Source organism: Salvelinus sp. IW2-2015, linkage group LG3, assembly GCF_002910315.2.
Source record: "Salvelinus sp. IW2-2015 linkage group LG3, ASM291031v2, whole genome shotgun sequence".
NCBI classification, from domain to species: Eukaryota; Metazoa; Chordata; class Actinopteri; order Salmoniformes; family Salmonidae; genus Salvelinus; species Salvelinus sp. IW2-2015.
Window position 1 is genome coordinate 19,049,804 of NC_036840.1, and position 22,360 is coordinate 19,072,163.

General features: G+C 42.8%; 2 protein-coding genes across 16 annotated transcripts in view; both read right to left on the bottom strand.

The window, feature by feature from the left end:
- Positions 1–18: 18 nt before the first annotated feature.
- On the bottom strand, positions 19–7,140 carry zgc:92429 (CHORD and p23_melusin_like domain-containing protein). Its single transcript, XM_023970182.2, has 12 exons — positions 6,658–7,140; positions 5,820–5,869; positions 5,652–5,708; positions 5,321–5,472; positions 5,137–5,240; positions 4,825–4,877; positions 3,745–3,815; positions 1,933–2,035; positions 1,630–1,749; positions 1,319–1,381; positions 955–1,096; positions 19–676 (listed from the first exon to the last, which is right to left on the bottom strand). The coding sequence occupies exons 1-12, from the start codon at positions 6,719–6,721 to the stop codon at positions 531–533; spliced, it is 1,125 nt and encodes a 374-aa protein (XP_023825950.1). The 5' UTR covers positions 6,722–7,140; the 3' UTR covers positions 19–530.
- Positions 7,141–7,498: 358 nt separating this feature from the next.
- Positions 7,499–22,360, bottom strand: part of si:ch211-200p22.4 (phosphatidylinositol-binding clathrin assembly protein) — a 54,093-nt gene continuing 39,231 nt past the window's right edge. For 6 of the 15 annotated variants that reach the window (XM_023970267.3, XM_023970249.3, XM_023970230.3 and 3 more), the window contains 8 exons: positions 21,803–21,907; positions 16,150–16,308; positions 15,568–15,598; positions 14,578–14,740; positions 14,179–14,202; positions 13,426–13,482; positions 13,139–13,255; positions 7,499–12,871 (listed from right to left, as the gene is read on the bottom strand). In XM_023970267.3, the coding sequence (XP_023826035.1) occupies positions 12,857–12,871; positions 13,139–13,255; positions 13,426–13,482; positions 14,179–14,202; positions 14,578–14,740; positions 15,568–15,598; positions 16,150–16,308; positions 21,803–21,907 (671 nt within the window). In that variant the 3' untranslated portion in view covers positions 7,499–12,856. The remainder of the gene's footprint in view (positions 12,872–13,138; positions 13,256–13,425; positions 13,483–14,178; positions 14,203–14,577; positions 14,741–15,567; positions 15,599–16,149; positions 16,309–21,802; positions 21,908–22,360) is intronic. The other 9 variants (XM_070435012.1, XM_070435011.1, XM_023970241.3 and 6 more) reach the window with 5 other exon arrangements.

Here is a 22,360-nt window from a genome sequence, read left to right on the forward strand (position 1 = left end):
CAATGCACGTTAGACAGATTGAGTTTCTCCTTTGTTTTAGTGAATATCACAGCACAGCAGGCCCATTTAGCATCACAAACAAGTCACGTTCAAACAGGAATTATGTAGAATGAACAGATTGACTTTTCAATACGGTAGGCCTTTCTTATTTAATTGCAATGAAACCAGAGTACGGTGTCCATATTAGGACATTGATTCTGACCCAAATTTGTCTGATAACTGACTTCTGTTGCCTGACAATGGCCTAATATGTACTAGAGGGCAGAAGACAAAAACTAATCTATAACAGGTTGATATTTCTTATTTGTATCTGTGCATACAGTAGAGATCAATACATAAAACAAATTCAAATACAATTTCTTTACAAATTAAAAACCAGTAACAATATTACAGCCATACCATGTCCTTAGACTGTAAGGAAAATGGACAATAAAGTATTCTAACACCACTCAATCTCACAGCCAGTCAGAGCATCCTCTTGACCTTTACCGTCTTGACGGACAATAGACTCAATAAATCAACTAATCAATTTAACCTTCTAACACGGGCATCGCATCCTCTTCTGGAGGATTCTGGATGATCTGCGGTTTCTCCCACTCCTCGTCTGAATCACTGATGTCATCGTCGTCGATGTCCCTGTCCCACTGACTGGGGTCGTCGGCCTCATCGGTGTAACCTGTAATACAGTGAGCAATACTGTGAACCCAGTCGATGTTTTGATTATGGCAGTGTATAGCCTGGCAGAAAATGAACGGTGTCTAACCCAATGTTAACGTTTATGCCTTTCCCTAACCTTTAACCTAACCTTAACCGAACCCTCGTTCCTAAACTTAATCCTAACCTTAATTTTTTTTGACCCCAATTGCCTAAATGTATTTTTTCATCCTGCCGGTCGAACAAACACTTCCTTATAATCACAAGATAAAACAACATAAAGGGGAATGTTTACAGTACCCATGTCCAGATCCTGGGGTTCTGGTTCTGGTTTGAACTTGGGGTCCTCTAGTTTTCCCCAGGCCACAGCATCTGCCTTACGGAGCGACACTTCTACCTTAGACGAAACCATGTTGACCCCACTGTTGGCTACATCTGCTACCTAGAGTAGAGGAGGAAGAGGGATAGGGTTACGGTGGGGGTAGTTGTTGGTTGGTGTTTAGAGAGGAGAGAAAGGCGAAAGAGACAGGAAGAGGGAAATAGACAACAGAAACACAAGCGAGAAAGAAAGAGGAATGTATAGTACAAAGAGAGAGGGAAATAGAGAGGGGGGAAACAATTCAAGAGGTAAAAAAAAAAACACGGGAAAAGCATTGCCCCTCACCCCCCACAGATGGTAGTCCTTATGGAAAATCTTGTTGTCCTCAAACTGGATGTGACAGGTCAGCTACAGGAATAGAGATAGGGACAGGGCGGTAGAGAGAGAGAGAGAGATGTTAATCATCATTAACAACCTTACTCAAAACACCAGCGGGAAAACAATATATGCAAAAGTCAATGTGTGTATATGCCAAAAGTCAATATGCGTGTGTATGTGGTTACCACTGTGCGATTGGCTTTGACAGAGGACAGTTGAGGGTTGACGTTCTTGTATGTCTGCGTTTGTGTGTGTGTGTGTGTGTAGCCCGTTCTTACCACGGTGCGGTTAGCCTCGACGTAGGACAGTTCAGGGTTGGCGTTCTTGGCATAGATGGTCACGTAGACCTGTGTGGCTGTCTGGTGCCAGTCATGTCTACACGCAACATTTTTATTGTTCTGCACACACAAACATTCAGAGAGAAAGAGAGAGAAAAGGCAATAACCCCAGGGTATACAGTTAACGGTTTACAGCAAAATGTCCAAATGATTTTCATGTAAAAAACAGGCACAATTGGCAACAGAACGAAACCCGGACATTAAGAAAAGGTCAAAAGGAGAGAGAGGAGGGCTAACACTGACCAGTTTTTGGACCCAGCGATGTTTGCCATTGGTACAACCCTTCTGATCCAGAAAAGCATTAAAGTCTATGGTCTTCACACAGCAACAGCTCCAGTACTTATACCTGTAGGGTTAGAATTACAGCACCGTATTATACCTATAGTATTACATTAATATTACATTTCAGATGTTTATAATAAAGCAGCATTAAAGTCTATGGTCTTTACACAGCAACAGCTCTAGTACTTATACACGTAGAAGAGTATATAATAGTATTGTATAATACCTGCTGCATTAATATTGCAGTGCTGTATAATACAGGCATGGATACAGTATATTCTGAAAATATTCAGACCCCTTGACTTTCCACATTTTGTTACTTTACATTATAAAATGTATTAAATTGTTGTTGTTTTTATTCATCAATCTAGACACAATACCCCATAATGACAAAGCAAAAACAGGTTTTTTGATTTTTTTGCGAATGTATTAAATTAAAAATGTAAATATCACATTTACGTAAGTATTCAGACCCTTTACACAGTACTTTGTTGAAGCACCTTTGGCAACGATTACAGCCTCAAGTCTTCTTGGGTATGACACTACAAGCTTCGCACACCTGTATTTGGGGAGTTTCTCCCATTCTTCTCCGCAGATCCTCTCAAGCTCTGTCAGGTTGGATAGGGAGCGCTGCAGCACAGCTATTTTCAGGTCTCTCCAGAGATGTTCGATCGGGTTCAAGTCCGGTCTCTGGCTGGGCCACTCAAGGATATTTGGAGACTTGTCCCGAAGCCACCCCTGCATTGTCTTGGCTGTGTGCTTATTGTCGTTGTCCTGTTGTAAGGTGAACCGTCACCCCAGTCTGTGGTCCTGAGGGCTCTGGAGCAGGTTTTCATCAAGGATCTCTCTGTACTTTGCTCCGTTCATCTTTCCCTCGATCCCGAGTAGTTTCCCAGTTCTTGCCGCTGAATAACATCCCCACAGCAAGAGGCTGCCACCACCATGCTTCACCGTAGGGATGATGCCAGGTTTCCTCCAGACGTGACACTTGGCATTCAGGCCAAAGAGTTCAATCTTGGTTTCATCAGACCAGAGTATCTTGTTTCTCATGGTCTGAGAGTTCTTTAGGTGCCTTTTGGCTTCCGTCTGGCCACTCTACCATAAAGTCCTGATTAATGGAGTGCTGCAGACATGGTTGTCCCTCTGGAAGGTTCTCCCATTTCAAGTGACCAGAGTGACCTTCGGGTTCTTGGTCACCTCCCTGACTAAGGCCATTCTCCCCCGATTGCTCAGTTTGGCCGGGCGACCAGCTTTAGTAAGAGTCTTGGTGGTTTCAAACTTCTTCCATTTAAGAATGATGGAGGCCACTGTGTTCTTGGGGACCTTCAATGCTGCAGAAATGTTTGGGTACCCTTCCCCAGAGCTGTGCCGCGACACAATCCTGTCTCGGAGTTCTACGGACAATTCCTTCGACCTCATGGCTTGGTTTTTGCTCTGGCATGCACTGTCAACTGTGGGACCTTATATAGACAGGTGTGTGCCTTTCCAAATCATGTCCAATCAATTGAATTTACCACAGGTGGACTCCAATCAAAATGTAGAAACATCAAGGATGATCAATGGAAACAGGTTGTACCTGAGCTCAATTTTGAGTCTCATAGCAAAGGATCTGAACACCTTTAAATTTTAATATATTTGCAAACATTTCTAAAAACCTGTTTTCGCTTTGTCATTATGGGTTATTGTGTGTAGATGGATGAGGAACAAGTATTTCTTTCATCCATTTTAAAATAAGGCTGCAACAAAATGTGGATAATACAGTCCTTGTCTTACCCCTCGTGAAAGACAGGTGCTCCAGGGTGGTGTGTACAGGTCTCTCCGTTGGTCTCTGGGCCCTGGTATTGCTGTCAACAACAACAAACAACAATTAGCTACTGAATTCTCCTCAGGTAGGGGGATAACTAACATGCTAACAACACTTTTAAGATTACATTTTTCTAATGAGAAAGTTGGGACAGAGGTTTCTGCACTGTGATGCATTTACATGATACTACATTATATGGCAGCCATGTTAGCTACCCATTAACATTTAAATAACGATATGCAACTGAATGTCTAGAATTGGAACAATATTCAACATTCGTAAAGTCGACCCAACTCTCTAGAATATAAGGCTCTGGTACAAACTGTCGAATTACGGGAAAGAGTTAACACTGTCTGGAGACAGGCTGTTACCCTGCATCAGCAGAAGGCAACAGATTCATTATCTACAAAGACAGGAGTTACTGCACCTCAAATGTTTTACTCCCTTCTCTGTGAAACACACACTCACATACATACACACAAGCGCYCGCACACACAGACAGAAACACACAGACAGAAACACACACGCACAAAGACACGCATACACAGACAAAAACACAAAAGAAACACCTGGCCTCCCGAGTGGCCAGCGGTCTAAGGCGCCACTGCGGTCTAAGGCGTCACTACAGATCCGGGTTCGATCCCGGACTGTGTTGCAGCCAGCCGTGACCGGGAGACCCATGAGGCGGCGCACAATTTGCCCAGTGTGGTCTGGGTTAGGGGAGGGTTTGGCCGGCTGGYATGTCCTTGTCCCATCGCTTTCTAGCGACTCCTTGTGGCGGCCGGGCACATGCATGCTGACTTCGGTTGCCATCTGCACGGTGTTTCCTGGTGCGGCTAGCTTCCGGGTTAAGCAAGCAGTGTGTCAAGAAGCAGTGCGGCTTGGCGGGGTCGTGTTTCGGGGGACGCATGGCTCTCGACTTTCGCCTCTCCCGAGTCCGTATGGGAGTTGCAGCGATGGGACAAGACTGTAACTACCAATTGGATATCACGAAATTGGGGAGAAAAAAATAAAATAAAAGCACTAATAAAAAATGAAGAGACACCTACTGTTTTGCATCCTGTGTTCTTGCATCGTGTTCCCTGCATGACAACTGCACTCTCTGTGAGGGCGAGAGAGAGAGAAATAAAGAGAGGAAGAGAAATAGGGAGGGTCAGAAGGACAGGGGAGGTTAAACTACCTGCTGAAATCTTACGCTGCAAAACTAACAAAGTAGTTTCAAAATAATATCATATCTCATCAGAGAAGTATTGGTATTAGTCAACAGAAGCATTGAAATGCCCTGCTGTTATATAGAAACCGACGATTTGAACAACAAGGGGAAACCGAACAGAGAAGGTATGTGAGGGATACACACACACCTTTCTTTTTTAGTTCTGCCTTGCTGCTGATTTCCATCTTCTCCAGAACCTGAGTCAGAGAGGCAGACACCTTCAGCTTCAGTTTGGTCTTCTCCTCATCTGAACTGTAAAGGACAATAAATACATATATCATTTAAATGAATAAATAAACACCTAATCAGCCAATTGAGCAAGCTGACCCTACCTGGGTCTCTCTTTCTGCAGTGCCTCAGCTGATTTGGGCCCCTGGTAAATGATCTCCTCTCTGTTGTTTCTCACGCCGTTCTTGTCTGATATCACTGTTGGCTGCATAGGCTCCTGGGGCTTTTCGTTACTATGACGCCCCTGGGTGCAGCCCTACAATAGAAAAGTCAGATAGAAAAGTAATGTCAGGATACTGCGTACAGAGTACCCTGACAGCGAACTACTGCATATACTTGATCAGTACTGTTCCCTGAGCTAATGCCCATATGCTTCAGCTCAGTGGGTTAAAACAGTCTTGAGCTCAAACCCAGTTGGTCCCACATTGTCCTTACCTTGATAGAAAGGAATTCAGAGAAGTCTGTGGTTCTCTTCCTACAACAAGACCAACCCTGGACACACACACACACACGTTGTTTTTCAATTTGATCAAGTACTGTGAGGATCGTTTCATATTTATTGATTCTCATGTGTACGTTTTTCAAATGTTTTTATTTATATACCTTCAGAGCATCGTGGAAGATGGGAACACCTGGGTGATGAAGACAGGCTTCTAGAGGGCGAGAAACAACAAAAGGTACTTGTTGGCACTGGCATTTGTCAGACACAAACGTTGTAACTTGTCACAGACAAGCAGGCACACACATACACAATCAGCCGGGTCTCCCAGACAGCTGTCATAGAGTTCTGGTCATAAGAGGGAGGGGGTTGGGCCCATATAAGGCATTAACTAACCTAACAGTTGCTATGAAGAGGAGACCTCTACTCGGTGACTTAAATACGTGGAAAATTATATCGGCGCATGCGTTCACTCAGTGTCTCTCTCTCTCATATGCACATCTGTCACACCCGCACAACAATTGCAGACACATGCCTACAATACAATCTCACAATCCAGAATCTCTCCATGATATGCCAATGTGTGGATGACTATGCCGGTTTTCTGGACACAAAGATTCTTCATTGAAAATGTGTTTTAGTCTATTAGTATGGGATCAATCTTTGTCTGCAAAACTGGCCCTTTCAGTTCTGATAAAGACACCTGTCAATTCCCACCTCTTTCCCAAAGGGGTCTGTCAGACTATCAAAATCTATGCTATTACACATGAACGACTGCCATAATACACATTATCCCCTCTACATTTGGCCATTCAAAAACAGTATTAGTACACTGAAAACTCAAATACCTTGCAGTATTTGCAACATGCATTTACTCCAAATAATGATTCCTTACTAATAACTGTCATAGTCTACAGTGCATGCAATCCAACCTGTGTACTATCGCAGTATAACAGTGACTAATAAACCGCGTGTTTGAGTTGAAGTAGTAAGTGGTTTTACCGTCTTTGTTCTTGTCAGCGTCAAACTTCTCTCCACAGCCTTTGTTGTAGCAAAGAAGAGCCATATTGGCCTAGTATTTCGTTTGTCCTCCCGTAACTCTTCCACCTAACTTTTCCTTTCGCTAACCCGGTCTTCTTTTTCCTCTTCGAGGGGCTTCGAAATTTTAATCCCACCCAGTCTTCCAGAACTTTCTCCCGGATAGAAGAGAAGAAGCGAGGGAATGAGAGAAAGAACGAGAGAGATCCAGGGGGACTAAGAGAGGAAAGAAAGAGAGGGGGTCTCTGCTTGGCCTGGCTGAATGAATGATAAAAATAGCCACCAGTCATCCCCTCGCTCTCTTCAGCTGTCAGTCCTTATCTAGTAGTGGCTTGACATTCCTCTCTCCTGTCCTGGCCTGGCTGTCTGTGTGTGTACTGCACTAAGCACATGTGTAGGTGTGTCCTTGCAACCTAAGAAAGGGTCTCCCAAAGGGGTGCACATTTTGTTTTTTGCCCTAGAACTACACAGCTGATTCAAATAATCATCTAGCTTTGATCATTTGAATCTGCTGTGTAGTGTTCGGGCAAAAACCAAAACGTGCACCTTTTGGGGTCCCGAGGACAAAGTTTGGGAAACCTGTCAGAATAAGCCGCTTACCATGCTGCAAACCGTATACTCTAACGGGTCCCATGTGGCTCAGTTGTAAGAGCATGGTGCTTGCAACGCAAGGGTTGTGGGTTCCAGTCACTTTGAATAAGAGCGTCAACAAAAATTTAGGTGGAGATTGTTTTCAGCAGCAAGCCTTAGACTCAGCGGAGACACTTCACACTCAAACAAAATAATCATTAAAATCACAAAATGCTTTAGGAATGGAAAATGACTTTATTTCTTCCAAAAAAATATAATCAAAATAAACACAGTAAGTAAAATAAAAGCCAATGATTTTTGTATTTCTGTAAAGTTCGTTTTGTATTATTTCCATGCTTAATAAAATCCTAATATTTCTGCATAAATAAATAAAATTGTACAAAGAGGGGGAAGAACAAGAAGAATAATCAGAGACAAAGGTGTGATTCTCTGAATCATTTGGCATCCTTGACAATCAATGACATCCATTGACGATCCATTGGTGACCTGTAGATATGCAGCCAATCCCCTTCTTCATACGTTTAAATCACCCATTGGGTATTATTATATATCTATATACTGTATAATGCAAATATCAAATAGCTCTCATGTTCAGAAAAATAATAATACAAAGACAAAAATAACATGACTGATGTGTGTGTATGGATGTGTCTCAAATGACACCATGGCTGCGTTTACACAGGCAGCCAAAATCAATAATTGGTCTTTGACCAGTCAGATCAGCTCTTTTACCAATAATTGGGCAAAACGCAGCCCATATTCCCTGTATAGTACAATACAGGGATTGGGATGCATGTGTTTGCGTGTTTCTATTTCTATTTACATTTTTATCACCAGTTCAGCTATCAGAAGGGTAGTTGTTTCCAAAAATACATGTAGGGGAAAAAATGTGCACAAGATCATTGAACAAACACTGACTGAAAATGAGCAAATGCATCAGTTTATAACAGATAAACTGATGCATTTTATGGAGAGATTTATCCAAATGTATCCATTTATAACCCCAAAAAGCCATTCCTCTCTTTCCCTGTTCCTTTTTCATTTCAGGTTGATGACATCTTCAACTACTGTTATTACAGGGACTCGCCACCAGAGGGTACTACACTTGCAGATATGATCAAAAAGACCCATTTCAATAAAGGGAAAAAGTAACGTGGCATCTTTGGAAAAGTAAAAGGGTTTGGCTACACCCCCAGACCACGTCCTTCAATGCGTTGAGGACAGAGGACGCAAGGAGTCAAGGAAAGACTYTTGAGATTCACCCTAGAGCTATGGTTAGGGGTGTCTGTCCTTGCAGCATGTAATCAGAAACACAACCATGACAACCCTGACACTTGAACGAGTTTTAACAGACAGTAAATCAGATCATGCTTTTAAGGGGAGCTGTAGAAAGAACACAACATCATCACGACCATGCACAGGGGAAGAAAAGCCTACCATAAACAGACCATCAGCGTGATTTGACATTGTTGGCATTCGCTCTGGGAGCTAACGCTCTTCTGGTCTTAGGAGACGAGAGAGAAAGACACTTAAGATTATTGAGACGCACCCCCTAAGATTATAATAGGACAATCAACATTGTAGTCTCCACACTGTCTCTCTCCTCTGCTATTCTTCCACTATTTTGAAACCAGTTCAAAGACACACAAAACACAGGCAGGCCAGATACCATGCAGAACAACAATTTAGTTTAAAAATGACACAAAAAGAGAGAAATGAAACTACTGAAGAACCAGAGAACATAAGACATGATGAATTCAAGAGAAAAAGAAAAAGCTGTGCTCATCAACTTCAGTGCCAAACAAGGATTGTGTGCCAAATGGCATTATTCCCTATATAGTGCACTACTTTTGACCAGAGGCCTACATAGGGAATAGGGTTCCATTGCGATAGACAAATATAGTTGTCCCTAGACACTGATCTAAGGTCAGTTTTCCATTTCTCCCCCAAGTGTTTGCTGATCCTAGATCTGTATTTTAGAGCAACTTCTACCCAGAGCTTCCTACCCTCCTGAGTAAGGGATTATCACAGTATGAGGAGCCCAGAGAAGGGTTTCTGTGTTTAATATATATCCACATAAGGTTGGAATAATAGTGTGATATTGTGAAAATTATGATAATGCCCTTTTAGTGTTAAAGATGTTTGAAAAGACCGTCAAATCTCAGCCTGTTTTGGTGGGATGGCTTTTTGGCTTGCTTGGTGACATCACCAGGCGGTAAATTTAATAGACCAATAAGAGCGTTCCAAACCTACAGCTAGTTTTCCCCTCCCCACTCAGACCACTCCCTGACAATCCTAACAAAATTCTTGCTTGAGAAACTGCTATTTTTGCTTATTTCTGACRATTTTAATTGAAAACAATCAAAAGGTACGTACTTTTTAACTAGAAATGATTTGCTATAGAGACGAAAACGTCTGCATTGGACCTTTAACTTCCAAACGACCACCACTGGTTCTCAACCCCCTTTTACACAGGTACTACTATAGCGAGGCAATCCTTCCTAAAGACAAAGACTAGTGCCACCAGAACCCTCAAATACTTCCAAGACTACAGACTTAATTCTTCACTGAGAGTATACCTCCCCCTTAGCCATTGTGGATAGTTCGGTTTCACCGACAAGACATAAAATGCATATGATCCAATCAGAGACAGTTTAAGTTTAAAGATGGCGTACACGCCCACTCACAGCATGATTAAGTGAAGGCCTATGACAGAGTCCAGTGAAGAAACAGGAAGTTAGAAGACAAAGGGGATTGTAAAGCATCATCTACAAAAGCAGAAGCAAGAAGAATCTAGAGCTATACATACTGGACAGCGAAAAGACTCCAAGAGGAGATTCTATCTAGATATAGCTCTACTAGACAATGAAACAAGGTCAGAAGGGGAATGAATCTAAAGTGATCCTGGAGACAATTCTTTAAATATATCTAATAGACCAGGGGTGTCAAACTCATTCCATGGAGGGCCGAGTGTCTGCAGGTTTTAGTTTTTTTCTCCTTTCAATTAAGACCTAGACAACCAGGTGAGGGGAGTTACTAATTAATGAATTTAAATCATCAATCAAGTACAAGGGTGGAGCGAAAACTCGCAAACACTCACCCCGTGGAATGAGTTTGACACATACTTGACAGAAAAGAAAAACCAAGAGAAGCTAAAGCTATACATACTAGACAGTGACAAGAGGCTAAGAGGGGAAATTAGAGCTAGGTCTACTAGACAGTGACGATCCACCAAGATAATCTTGAAGACAATGGCAATTGGCAAGTCACTAAGAGGTGAATATAGAGCTATATGTACTAGATCGAAGAGCAGCAAAGATGCTAAGATAGGGTTCTAGAGCGCTAGGTCTACTAGAAAGTGAAAAGGATCAGAGTTAGACGCTCCACAGTACTCAACTCACTGGTGATGTGGACCGAGAAAGGGGGAAGGGTTCGTCTTAGGGATCTGCATGTGCATTCAAAACACAAGCACTCCGCTGCACCTGCAAATCTGTGTACGTGAGCAATACACTTTGATTTGATCCATTCATTTATGACCAACTCTCCTTTCTTCAGGTTCTGAATGAGGTCATATCAGTGCAACATTTCAGCTTGTTCATCAAAAATAATAAATGACATTTATATATGTGCACATAACATAACRAGGGGGCATAACTCACTATTGGCTTCAGCGTCAAGATATAGGAAGTACACCGAAAACAGTCCTCAATGAGAAACGCATGGCATATATAACACACCAATGTGTGTTATACAGGGGAATTAGACAGCGAAAAGTATGGCAACTGTGACCCTATACCTGTTTTGACCTTTGGCACCAACAGTTCAGTTACATTGACATCCTTTTATAAAGCCTATGGGACCAAGAGTATGCTCAAACCAGTATTGGGTTGTCCATTTCAACTCCATGTCCCCCAAATATTTAACAAAGTAACCCTTGGCAATTAAGTTTCATGCAGCGCTAACCAGTACCAAACTTATTGGCACATATATTTGTTCAAAATAAAAACATGAAACAGTTCTGTTGAGTCGTCAACAGTTTGACAATATCCTTCCTTTGACACAAAAAGTTACTTTGACATCCTTTCATTTGACCCATCTTGACAGTTGGGAAGAAAATGACTGCATATGGCTTCAGCAACAATAGGACACCATCGAGAGCAATGGACATTATGATAGAGGAAACACAAATTGTGACATCAACCGTCAGAATGATTTCAGAATAGGACCACACATTGTTTCCGCAGGATGGAGGTGTGTGTCTGCACGTTAATGCGCGTGGGTGTGCGTGTAATTTAGTGTGCGTGCGAATCCGTCAACATTTAAGGACACACTGAGGATGAAGAAGAAACTGTTTTTACAAGAAACACAAATAAAGTAGAGGGAGGGATTAAAAACATTTTACAACAGTTCTCTAGTGGCTCTCCATGGACAAATAGACATAAGAAGCGGTTGAGGGTTAGGCTGGTGGTAGGATGATGGTGGTTGTGAGGATGAGTGTAGAGGGCTATCCTTAATGTTTTATACTCAGTCTGATTGCACGTGGTGAAGGCTTCTCCGTGTCTGAAACAGCTCCCTTGGGTAACACACAGCGTAAGTGCTTTTCTTCGCTACCTAACAGTCAAGGATGGCAAGCGAGCAGGGACAAACGGTACTGTGCGACTTTGGTTCCACCGGTTTGGTRGATATCAGTAACGGTGAGAAAGTTGGAGAATAAAAATAAAGATTTCTAGAAACCGCTCCAATTGGTGACCTGTCGTCTAAGAAAGAAGGTAGAGACCAGCTCACAAAGAAATGGTTTATTAACGGCGTGCGCGCACACACAAGTGCTTCGAGATTTAAAAAAAACTGAATCCAAACACCTACGTCTTCCTACCTGTGTGGCTACAACCAGAGGGTGGATGCAACTTTAACCTACAGATCTATTTCAATCCAAACCTGTCTTTTCTGCCTATGTCTAGATCGCCTCTTCTCCATCCCTCTTTTACTCTGTGTGACAAATTGCTCAATATCAGCTTAGTAGCAACATACATACAGTCCCAGTAACCGTAACAGAGCCTAGGCTACCTATGTACACCAACGACCAGAGAACGTAACAGAAGACAAACTAACCATACAAAGAGACTTCATAATGTATACACTGGTCCTAAGTGCAATAAACTTAAGACATCTAACCCCTGACCCCTTCACTCTGTCGACTGAAAACGACCTACACTTTCAAGTTTTAGGTAGTTTTAAACCCAGTAATYGGCTTTGGGGGTTTATTTCTTTAATATACACTATTTATCATTTTTTCAGGAGGGGTGGCTGTTTCAGACAGAGAGCTGCGCCTTTATTATGACATATCCCCTCCTCCGTGCTCTAGCCTTCCACCCTTCTCATCTCCCGGGTTGATCCTCCCTTTCTTTTTCTTCTCTCTTCCTCTCTTATATTTGGTGTTGGTTGGTTTTCCTTCTGTCTGTCCTTTCACCTGTCTGTCATTCCTTCGTTCGTTCATTCGGTCATTTAGTCTTCGGTGGTTCGCTCGGTGTGTGTTTTTGCCATCGCTTTCGGCACTCTGATCCCCCCCATGAGATTACATGAACTGCATCTGAAAGAGAGACAGTCAGAAATAAAGACAGACTACAGGGTTTAACACAAAGAAGACTCGTCAAAGAGGAAGTAAAGYCCGGGCAGGGCAGGCATTTGGGTTGTACCTGAACTATATGGAAGGGGGCCAATCTGAACTAAAGGGTTTGGGGGGAGGGTTTCCTTGGGCTTTAGGGATGGTGACGGAGGGTTGTGGGGTTTAAAGGGGTAATAGGGATGTGGTATTATGGTGTAAGGTGTTAGGGCTGTAGAAATGGTGAGTGGTTACCTGGGCTCCAGGCATGGGGGCGAAGGGATTTGTGGGTCTGAGTACAGGCTGGTTGTACATCATGGGCTGGGGGGCCATCAACTGTACACCCCCCATCTGACCCATTTGAGGAGGGACCTGAGAGAGGGAGAAACATTTTTCCAGTACTCAAGTATGTCGTCTCTTTGTTGGTTACACTTCTTTTTTTTGACTGCTAGACCACGGTAATTCTCCTAGCACAATACATCTAGGTTATACACGTGATGTTGAATGTGTCATGTTGCGTGTGAGCACTGAGCAGTACTGACCATTCCATACATAGGCACTTGKGGCGTCGTCATTGGGAATGTCATAGGAGCTGGAGCCTGTTAGAGAGAGACCTGATTAGCAACTCAAAAATAGTGCAGCGGAGAGGCTAAAAGGGGAGTCTATACAGCAAAGGAGGTACAGGTGCTCATGGACACCATCACAWTCACAACTACAGATAAACACAGGTAAAACAACATGTGTGGAAGTGAGGTTGTAAAAATCGAATTGACTACAGCAGTGTTCCTTTAAATTACTGCACTAGGCTAATTTGTTATCAGTTAAGCACCTAATGAGAACAGTAGCATGCCTCTCCCTGTTAAAAATAAACACTAGTCTCTAAAAGCAGGTGGCAGTAGGGTGAGGAAATCATTTCAACTACGAGTACAGGGAGGAGGGAAAAAACCCTCTTATCTTTAAAAACAAAACAACAAGTAGGGGAGGAATGCAGGAGGGAGGGAGAGATCGCACTGAGCTGATACTGACCCGGTGTGTACACTCCCCCTCATGGATTCAAAACAAATGGACCGATGTAAGAAATATGGTGGAAACTTCCTTCAGCCACGCTTGCCCCAATCAAATGCTATGAAATGCATGAGGAGGAGTGAGTACACTTCACAATGAGTGTACACTACTGGGTAGAGAATCGTAATAAAGACCAGAAGTCGCTCCAAACAGACTAGATAGGCACTGGGTGAAAAGTAGTGCACTATATAGAGAATAGGCTGCCATTTGGGACATACCCTACTACTTACATAACTGGCATAGAACATCCCATTCTGCATGGCAAGGACGCACAAAGTGCAAGAGAGAGAGAGAGAGAGAGAGAGAGAGGCAATGAGGAAGGTGAATTAAACGCAGCAGAAACAGGACGAGAGGAATGAGGATGACAACGCAAAGAACAGAAGAGAATTACAGCGAAGAGAACGAGACAGAAAGAGACAGAGGGGAGGAAGAGAAGAAGCCAGGGGTTAGTGACAGATTTCCACAGTCAGCCAGTATTGTGGAAGAGATCGGGACGACAATCATCCATTGGCAAGCTCAGCACTCAGTCTTGACTAGCGCACACACTCAGTCTGGGCTAGAGCATATCTATTGCACCTGGACATAATCTCTAAACAGGTTACATAATACACACACACACTACCACTCACCATGTGTTGTACAGGCATGGGTGCAGGGGCCATGGGAGCGGGGTTCCAGGCCGTGGTGCTAGTCATGGTCTTGCTCTGCCAGTTGTGTCCACCGGTTAGCTTCTTCTCTCCAGGCTGACTCCACTGCATGTCTGGCCTGAACACCGGAGCACACAGCGACAAAATGCACCGCGCAAAAACACCACACTCGTTAATCAACTGTTACCATGGATATTATGCAGGTGTGGACGTGTTTGACTCTACTTGTGAGGACTTCTGGTCCCCACAAGAACAGTAAACAAACAAGATTTGACCAACTTGGGACATTGTTAGTCCCCACAAGGTCAATGCTATTTCTAAATGGGTTTAGGGTTAGAATTAGGTTTAGGGAAAACAGGATTTTGAATGGGACTGAATTGTGTGGCCCCACAAGGTTAGTTATACAAGCCTGCATGTGTTTTTGAAAAGCGTGTTAAAAATAAAATATATTATTACAATATTGTAGCTCGAGCTCTTCACTAGGTCTCAATGTGTGTCTTGTTACAGGTCAAATCCTGCAGATTTGAATGATGCAGTCAAGTTATTTTAGTTTAAATTTCTTTTTCAACAGATCTGAGCAGCACAGAAGCTTTTCAGCGTTGGCTTTGAGTCGGCTCGCCCTAGTACAGTAGAGTGGGATGGCAGTCCGCCATAAAGTCTATCGTCTAGGGAAAACCCTGCAGTCAGTCTGTTCCATTGTTGATTGTTTATACAACACATTGTTTTGTCATTAAAAACACTAGTATAACTTCCATTCACTAGATACTTATTCAAGTTTATTTTAGTTTCTCATGTCTTGAAGTAGACTGTTTTGAGCAGGGGCTGCCTGGCACTGGAGAACTGTAGGATGCCAGCCCGCCAAAGCCTTCTATTGTCTAGGGAAAATGCTGAAGTAGTCTGGCACTACATCACTTCCCAACTCAGAGAGACACACACACGCATGCAGACACACATCACAACTCCTACACTTACTTCTTGGCTGGGGCTCCTCCGAACTGCAGATCTGAGGACGAGAGAAAGCGAGGGATGGTGAGACAGAAAGAGGAGAGCAAGAGAAAGCAAGGGAACAAGGAAGTGAGTATGAGAAAGATGAGAGCAAAAGCATCAGAGGGTTTGAAAAAAAGTGAGCGAGTCTATCTAAAAGACAGTGAGACAGGCAAACAGAAAGAGAGAGCCGGKCAGCCCTGGGAAGGTAGTGCAGGCTGCTAAACATACAGTAGACAGACCAGTGCCTCCCTACTGGGTTCCCCTCTGTGTGTCCTCTACCTTCCCGCCAATGGCTCTCAGGCAAGAGCTCTGGCAGATAGGCCATCCGCTACCATTAGCCTGGCCCAACTGTTTCTATTGACAACTCTACCACTGGCAGAGACATTCACTAGAGGACAAGACCAAGGGGGAGAGAAGAGGGAGGGAGAAAAGAGGAGTAAGGAGGAGTAAGGAGAATGCACAAAGCGAAAGAAACTGAAACTTATGGAGACAGAGGGGAGAAAGAGGCAGAAACAGACAGATGTGAGGATACAAAAGAACAATGTATGTTGTCTATACAGTACTCACTGCCAACGAGGTTGGCAAGGGATGAGTCAAGGTCATTGGCCAGCAGCTTGCCTCCTGGGTGCCCTGGATGGGGATGACCAGGGTGGTGCAGGGCCATGGGAGGAGCCTGGTTGTGGCTGGGCACTGTGGGCTTCAGCAGGTCCCCTAGAGCGTCAAACCCTGGAGGATAGATACACAGGGAGACAGATTTAATTACATTATACATACACAGAGATTAGACAAACACAAAGCATAGGCAAGTATCACACACAGATGGGATATGAGGTTAAAAGAAAAGCAGCGCACATGCAGGAAAGATTTGACTCAAGAGAAAAAAGAGGACTTGGGAGGCAAGATCAGGCTGTGGGATCACAAACCATCTGCTCAGTATCATGACATGTATAGAAAATAAAGGATGTGTTCCCTTTTATTTCTACGCTCAGGGCTCAGTAGCTGTGTCCTGTCTATACACCATATTTCTAGGCTGAGCAGCAGTATGTGTGTTGTGCTGGATTTACATTGCCTTCAGGAAGATTTCATATCCCTTCACATAATTCAATTTTGTTTGCTTTACAGCCTGAACTCAAAATGGATTAAATAGATTTTTTCCCCCTCACCCATTTACACATATAGCCAATAACGACAAAGTAAAACATGTTTGACATTTTTGCAGTATTCACACCCGAGTCAATACTTTGTAGAAGCATCTTTGGCTGCGATTACAGCTTTGAGTCGTCTTGGGTATGTCTGTATAAGCTCTGCACATCTGGATTTGTGGATTTCCTCCCATTCTTCCTTACAGATTACCTCAAGCTCTGTTAAATTAGATGGGGAGCAATCTAAGTATTTCCACAGATTATCAATGGGATTCAAGTCTGGGCTTTGGCTGGGCCACTCAAGGACTTTCACATTCTTGTTCTGAAGCCATTTCAGCATTGCTTTGGCTGTATGCTTGGGGTCATTGTCCTGTTTTCAAAGTAAATCTTCACCCTAGTCTAAGGTCATTAGCACTGAAGCAGGTTCTTATCAAGGACTTGGCTATATTTGGTTACATTCATTGTTCTCTCTATCCATACCAGTCTCTGCCACTGAAAAGCATCCCCATAGCATGATGCTGCCACGCCCATGCTTGACGGTAGGGATTAGAGGCCGACCGATTAATTGGAATGGCCGATTAATTAGGGCCGATTTCACGTTTTCATAACAATCGGAAATCGCTATTTTTGGACACCGTTTTTTTTATTTTTTTTAAACATTTTTATTTAACTAGGCAAGTCAGTTAAGAACACATTCTTATTTTCAATGACGGCCTAGGAACGGTGGATTAACTGCCTTGTTCAGGGGCAGAACGACAGATTTTTACCTTGTCAGCTCAGGGATTCAATCTTGCAACCTTACGGTTAACTAGTCCAACGCTCTAACCACCTGCCTCACGAGGAGCCAGCCTTTACGCGAATGCAGTAAGAAGCCAAGGTAAGTTGCTAGCTAGCATTAAACGTATCTCATAAAAAACAATCAATCAATCATAATCACTATTTAACTCCACATGGTTAATGATATTACTAGTTTATCTAGCGTGTCCTGCGTTGCATATAATCGATGCGGTGCGCATTCGCGAAAAAGGACCATCGTTGCTCCAACGTGTCCCTAATCATAAACATCAATGCCTTTCTTAAAATCAATACACAGAAGTATATATTTTTAAACCTGCATATTTAGCTAAAAGAAATCCAGGTTAGCAGGCAATATTAACCATGTGAAATTGTGTCACTTCTTGCGTTCATTGCACACAGAGTCAGGGTATATGCAACAATTTGGGCCGCCTGGCTCGTTGCGAACTAATTTGCCTGAATTTTACGTAATTATTACATAAAATTGAAGGTTGTGCAATGTAAAAAGAATATTTAGACTTATGGATGCCACCKGTTAGATAAAATACCAAACGGTTCCGTATTTCACTGAAAGAATATACGTTTTGTTTGAGATGATAGTTTCCGGATTCGACCATATTAATGACATAAGGCTCGTATTTCTGTGTGTTATTATGTTATAATTAAGTCTATGATTTGATAGAGCAGTCTGACTGAGCGATGGTAGGCACCAGCAGGCTCATAAGCATTCATTCAAACAGCACTTTCCTGCGTTTTGCCAGCAGCTCTTCGCAATGCTTCAAGCATTGCGCTGTTTATGACTTCAAGCCTATCAACTCCCGAGATTAGGCTGGTGTAACCGATGTGAAATGGGTAGCTAGTTAGCGGGGTGCGCGCTAATAGTGTTTCAAACGTCACTRGCTCTGAGACCTTGAAGTAGTTGTTCCCCTTGCTCTGCATGGGTAACGCTGCTTCGAGGGTGGCTGTTTTCAATGTGTTCCTGGTTCGAGCCCAGGTGGCGGCGAGGAGAGGGATGGAAGCTATACTGTTACACTGGCAATATTAAAGTGCCTATAAGAACATCCAATAGTCAAAGGTATATGAACTACAAATCGTAGAGAGAGAAATAGTCCTATAATAACTACAACCTAAAACATCTTACCTGGGAATATTGAAGACTCATGTTAAAAGGAACCACCAGCTTTCATATGTTCTCATGTTCTGAGCAAGGAACTTAAATGTTAGCTTTCTTACATGGCACATATTGCACTTTTACTTTCTTCTCCAACACTTTGTTTTTGCATTATTTAAACCAAACTGAACATGTTTCATTATTTATTTGAGGCTAAATAGATTTTATTGATGTATTATATTAAGTTAAAATAAGTGTTCATTCAGTATTGTTGTAATTGTCATTATTACAAATAAATTGTATAAAATAAAATAAAAAAACGGCCGATTAATCGTTACCGGCTATTTTTGGTCCTCCAATAATCGGTATCGGCGTTGAGAAATCATAATCGGTCGACCTCTAGTAGGGATGGTGTTAAACATAGCACTTTGTATTCAGGCCAAAGAGTTCCATTTTTGTATCATCAGACTACAGACTCTTCTGCCACTCCAGAGTCTTTCAAGTGCCTTTTTGCAAACTCRAGGCGTGCCGTCATGTGCCTTTTTCTCAGGGGTGACTTCTGTCTGGCCACTCTCCCATAAAGCCCAGATTGGTGAAGTGRTGTAGAGACTGTTGTCCTTCTGGCAGGTTCTCCCATCTAAGCCAAGGAACTCTGTAGTTCTGTCAGAGAGGTCGTTGGGTTCTTGGTCACCTCCCTGACCAAGGTTGTTCTTGCCTGGTTGTTCAGTTTGTGCCTAGAAGCTGTCCGACCAGTCTGGGTAGTTCTGTATTTTTCCCCATTCCCCAATGACGGAGGACACTGTGCTCTTGGAAGCTTTTAACATTCTAGAAATTGTTTTAAACCCTTCCTCAGATATATTCCTCATTACAATTCTCACTCAGASCTCTACGGATAGTTACCTGAATTTCATGGTATAGTTTCTGCTCTGACATGCACTGTCAACTGTGGGACCTTATATAGATGTTTCCTTCTAAATCCAAACAATTTAATTGGCCACAGGTGGACTCCAATCATGTTGTAGTGACATCTCAAGGATGATTAAAGGTAATTSYAGGCACCTGAGCTCAATTTGGAGTGTCATAGCAAAGTGGTGTGAATAATTAAATTAATTAGATATTTCTGTATTTCATTTTCAATACATTTGCAAAACATTAATTGTGGGGTATTGTGTGTAGATGGGTTAGAAAATATATTTAATCCATTTTGAATTCAGGCTTTAACAACAAAGTGGAATAAGTCATGGAGTATGAATACTTACTGAAGGCACTGTAGTTCCTTGTGGCTGACATGTTGTGGAGTCATTATGCTGACGGATTATAGTAATTCCATATCTAGACTAAAACAGTAGATGTGCCCTGTCTACTCCTTCAGCTTCTAGTCAGCCTCAGTAGCAGAATTATGAGAAATGGGTGTTTGTTCCATCCCTAGGCTCAGCAGCAGTAGCTATATTTGTGTTATGATGGATTTATGTGCTTGTGGTGTCATGTTGTTGAGTCATTACACTTATTGAGGCTGTACTGTAGGCTGACTGGTCTGTGTGGTATACTACTCTATTACTGTACAGGGCTGATTGGTCTGGTTACACTGCATGGCTCCATCCCAAATGGCACACTATTCCTTATATAGTGCACTACTTTTGACCAAGGCCCACAGGCTGCCATTTGGGATGCAGTCATGGAGTATTTCACTGTGCAAACATTACATTAGTACCACAATGGTCTGTCAACAGTAATTCTAAAAATGGGAACACATTGCCCTCAACTAGGAGAGAGGTAGGGAAAGGGATGGTGGAGGGAGGGGGGAACGGAAAAGGGAGAGAGGGTGGATAGGGAGACAGAAAAGAGACAAATAGGGGCAATCAGTGTGTGACATTAGAGAAAGACCGATCGAAGGAGGGCAAGACAAAGTAGCGTAGGGGAGGAAAAAAAGAGACAGGGAGCACAACAGAGCTGCACAGACAGCTGCCACCTCCCATCACTCCTTATCCTCCCATCACAGAAAAAAAGTGAAGGAGCGAAAACAAAAAAAAAGGACAAATAATATTTGTCTAGGAAGCGGTGTCTAGCTTCTGGACATTGTGCTGACATAGSTATGCATCCCAAATGTCACTCTATTCCCTATGTAGGGCACTACTTTTGACCTGAGCCCATACTACCATAGTGCACTACTTTTGATCAGAGCCCAATGGGGAATAGGGTGCCATCTGGCCATAGGCCACATTCATGAAGTAAGAACTTCCTGCTTTACAAGCAGGAAACAGAAGGGAAGGATCAGAGACAATTAGCACACGGAGGAAGGGAGAGAGAAGGAAATAATCAGAAAACTAGCCCACTCACCATAACATACAGAGCAGAGGGCAGGAAAGAAAGAAAAATCTAGTTTTACGAAGAAAGAGGAGTTAACTATTAAGCTAATTGTTTGGAAAGGCTGAGAATGGASGGAGTAGAGGACAGATGAGGGAAAGAGATAGAGAACAGATGGAAAGGTACCACCTCAGTGCCTCCAAAGAGATGGATTGTCTGTGTAGAGTGTGGGACGGTGTGGATGACAACAAATGGAGTGACAGGCGATTAGGAACGGACTGAGATGACAAACCACGCACAGAGAGAGAAAGAGATGAGTTACAAACAGATGGAATGGAGTGAGATCACCACCAGGAAATTCCTACTGAAGGCTTTAAAACACACAAATGGAAACTGGTAGTAGAAACCCCAGGCCTAAAGCTGTAGCTAAGGATTAGCTGGCCCATAGCAAAACCCAACCAGAAATCTAAACCAGAGCCTGTATCCATAAAGCATCTCAGAGTAAGAGTGCTGATATAGTATATGTCCATATAATTGTATTCATTATGATCTAAAAGGAAAAACTGATCCTAGATCAGTACTCCTACTCTAAGACGATTTGTGGATACAGGCCAAAGCCTGAAAAGTTTGATTTACTTAGCGGCCATTAGCAAAACCAAATCAGAGATCTGACCCAGCACTAAAAGTAGTTAATTACAGTTGTTATAGGGGAGCAGTAAGCTAASCCAGAGGTTGTTTAGTAGGTTTATTTAGGGTTGTGTGTGTCTGAAATGGCACCCTATATAGTGCCCTATGGGCCCTGGTGAAAAGTAGTGTAGTATAAAGGGAATAGGTTGCCATTTGGGACGTAGCCGTTGTGTCTCTTTACCATCGGTGGCAGGCTGTACGTGGTTATTGGCCTGTCTTCTAGCCCCGCCCCCGAAAACAGCTTCAAAATCTACACTCATGGAGGACTCAGCTGGCTCAGCAGCACCTAGGGGACAAAGGTCATAAAGACATATTACTATTGTAAAGGTTCTCTTCAACCTCTGGGTTGGTTGGTCTGTCGAACCATATGTTCTTTCAAATAATGTTTATTGGACAAAATGTAAAACATAATATTTTAGCCGTTTCGGTGCTTCCAGCAGATGAGAAAGTGATGGCTGAATGGATGGACGATAAGTGGATGAAACAAGTGAATTAATTGATGGATGAATGAACACATGAATGACTGAAGACATGAAGAGAACTCAGATACACATGAACATGAATTTGTACAGTTGAAAAGCCACCTGACTTTAAAAGACAGAGGCTTGTCAGAACACGCGTGTTAACTGAAACTTGTGTAGTGTGTGACATAATACACAGCTAAATCAACACTATACATCTCTGCCCCGGATCTGAACCTGAAGGTTCAGGAGGTTAAGTAGATAAAAAACTGTGTGTG

Bases quoted from the DNA above. Each gene is read 5' to 3' on its own strand.
- zgc:92429 (XM_023970182.2), bottom strand. From the start codon at position 6,721: ATGGCTCTTCTTTGCTACAACAAAGGCTGTGGAGAGAAGTTTGACGCT. The intron at 5,241-5,320 runs GTAGGGTCAGCT...TGTCCTTTACAG, and splicing joins CTGCAGAAAGAGAGACCCAG to TTCAGATGAGGAGAAGACCA. The intron at 2,036-3,744 runs GTAAGACAAGGA...CTAACCCTACAG, and splicing joins GCACCTGTCTTTCACGAGGG to GTATAAGTACTGGAGCTGTT.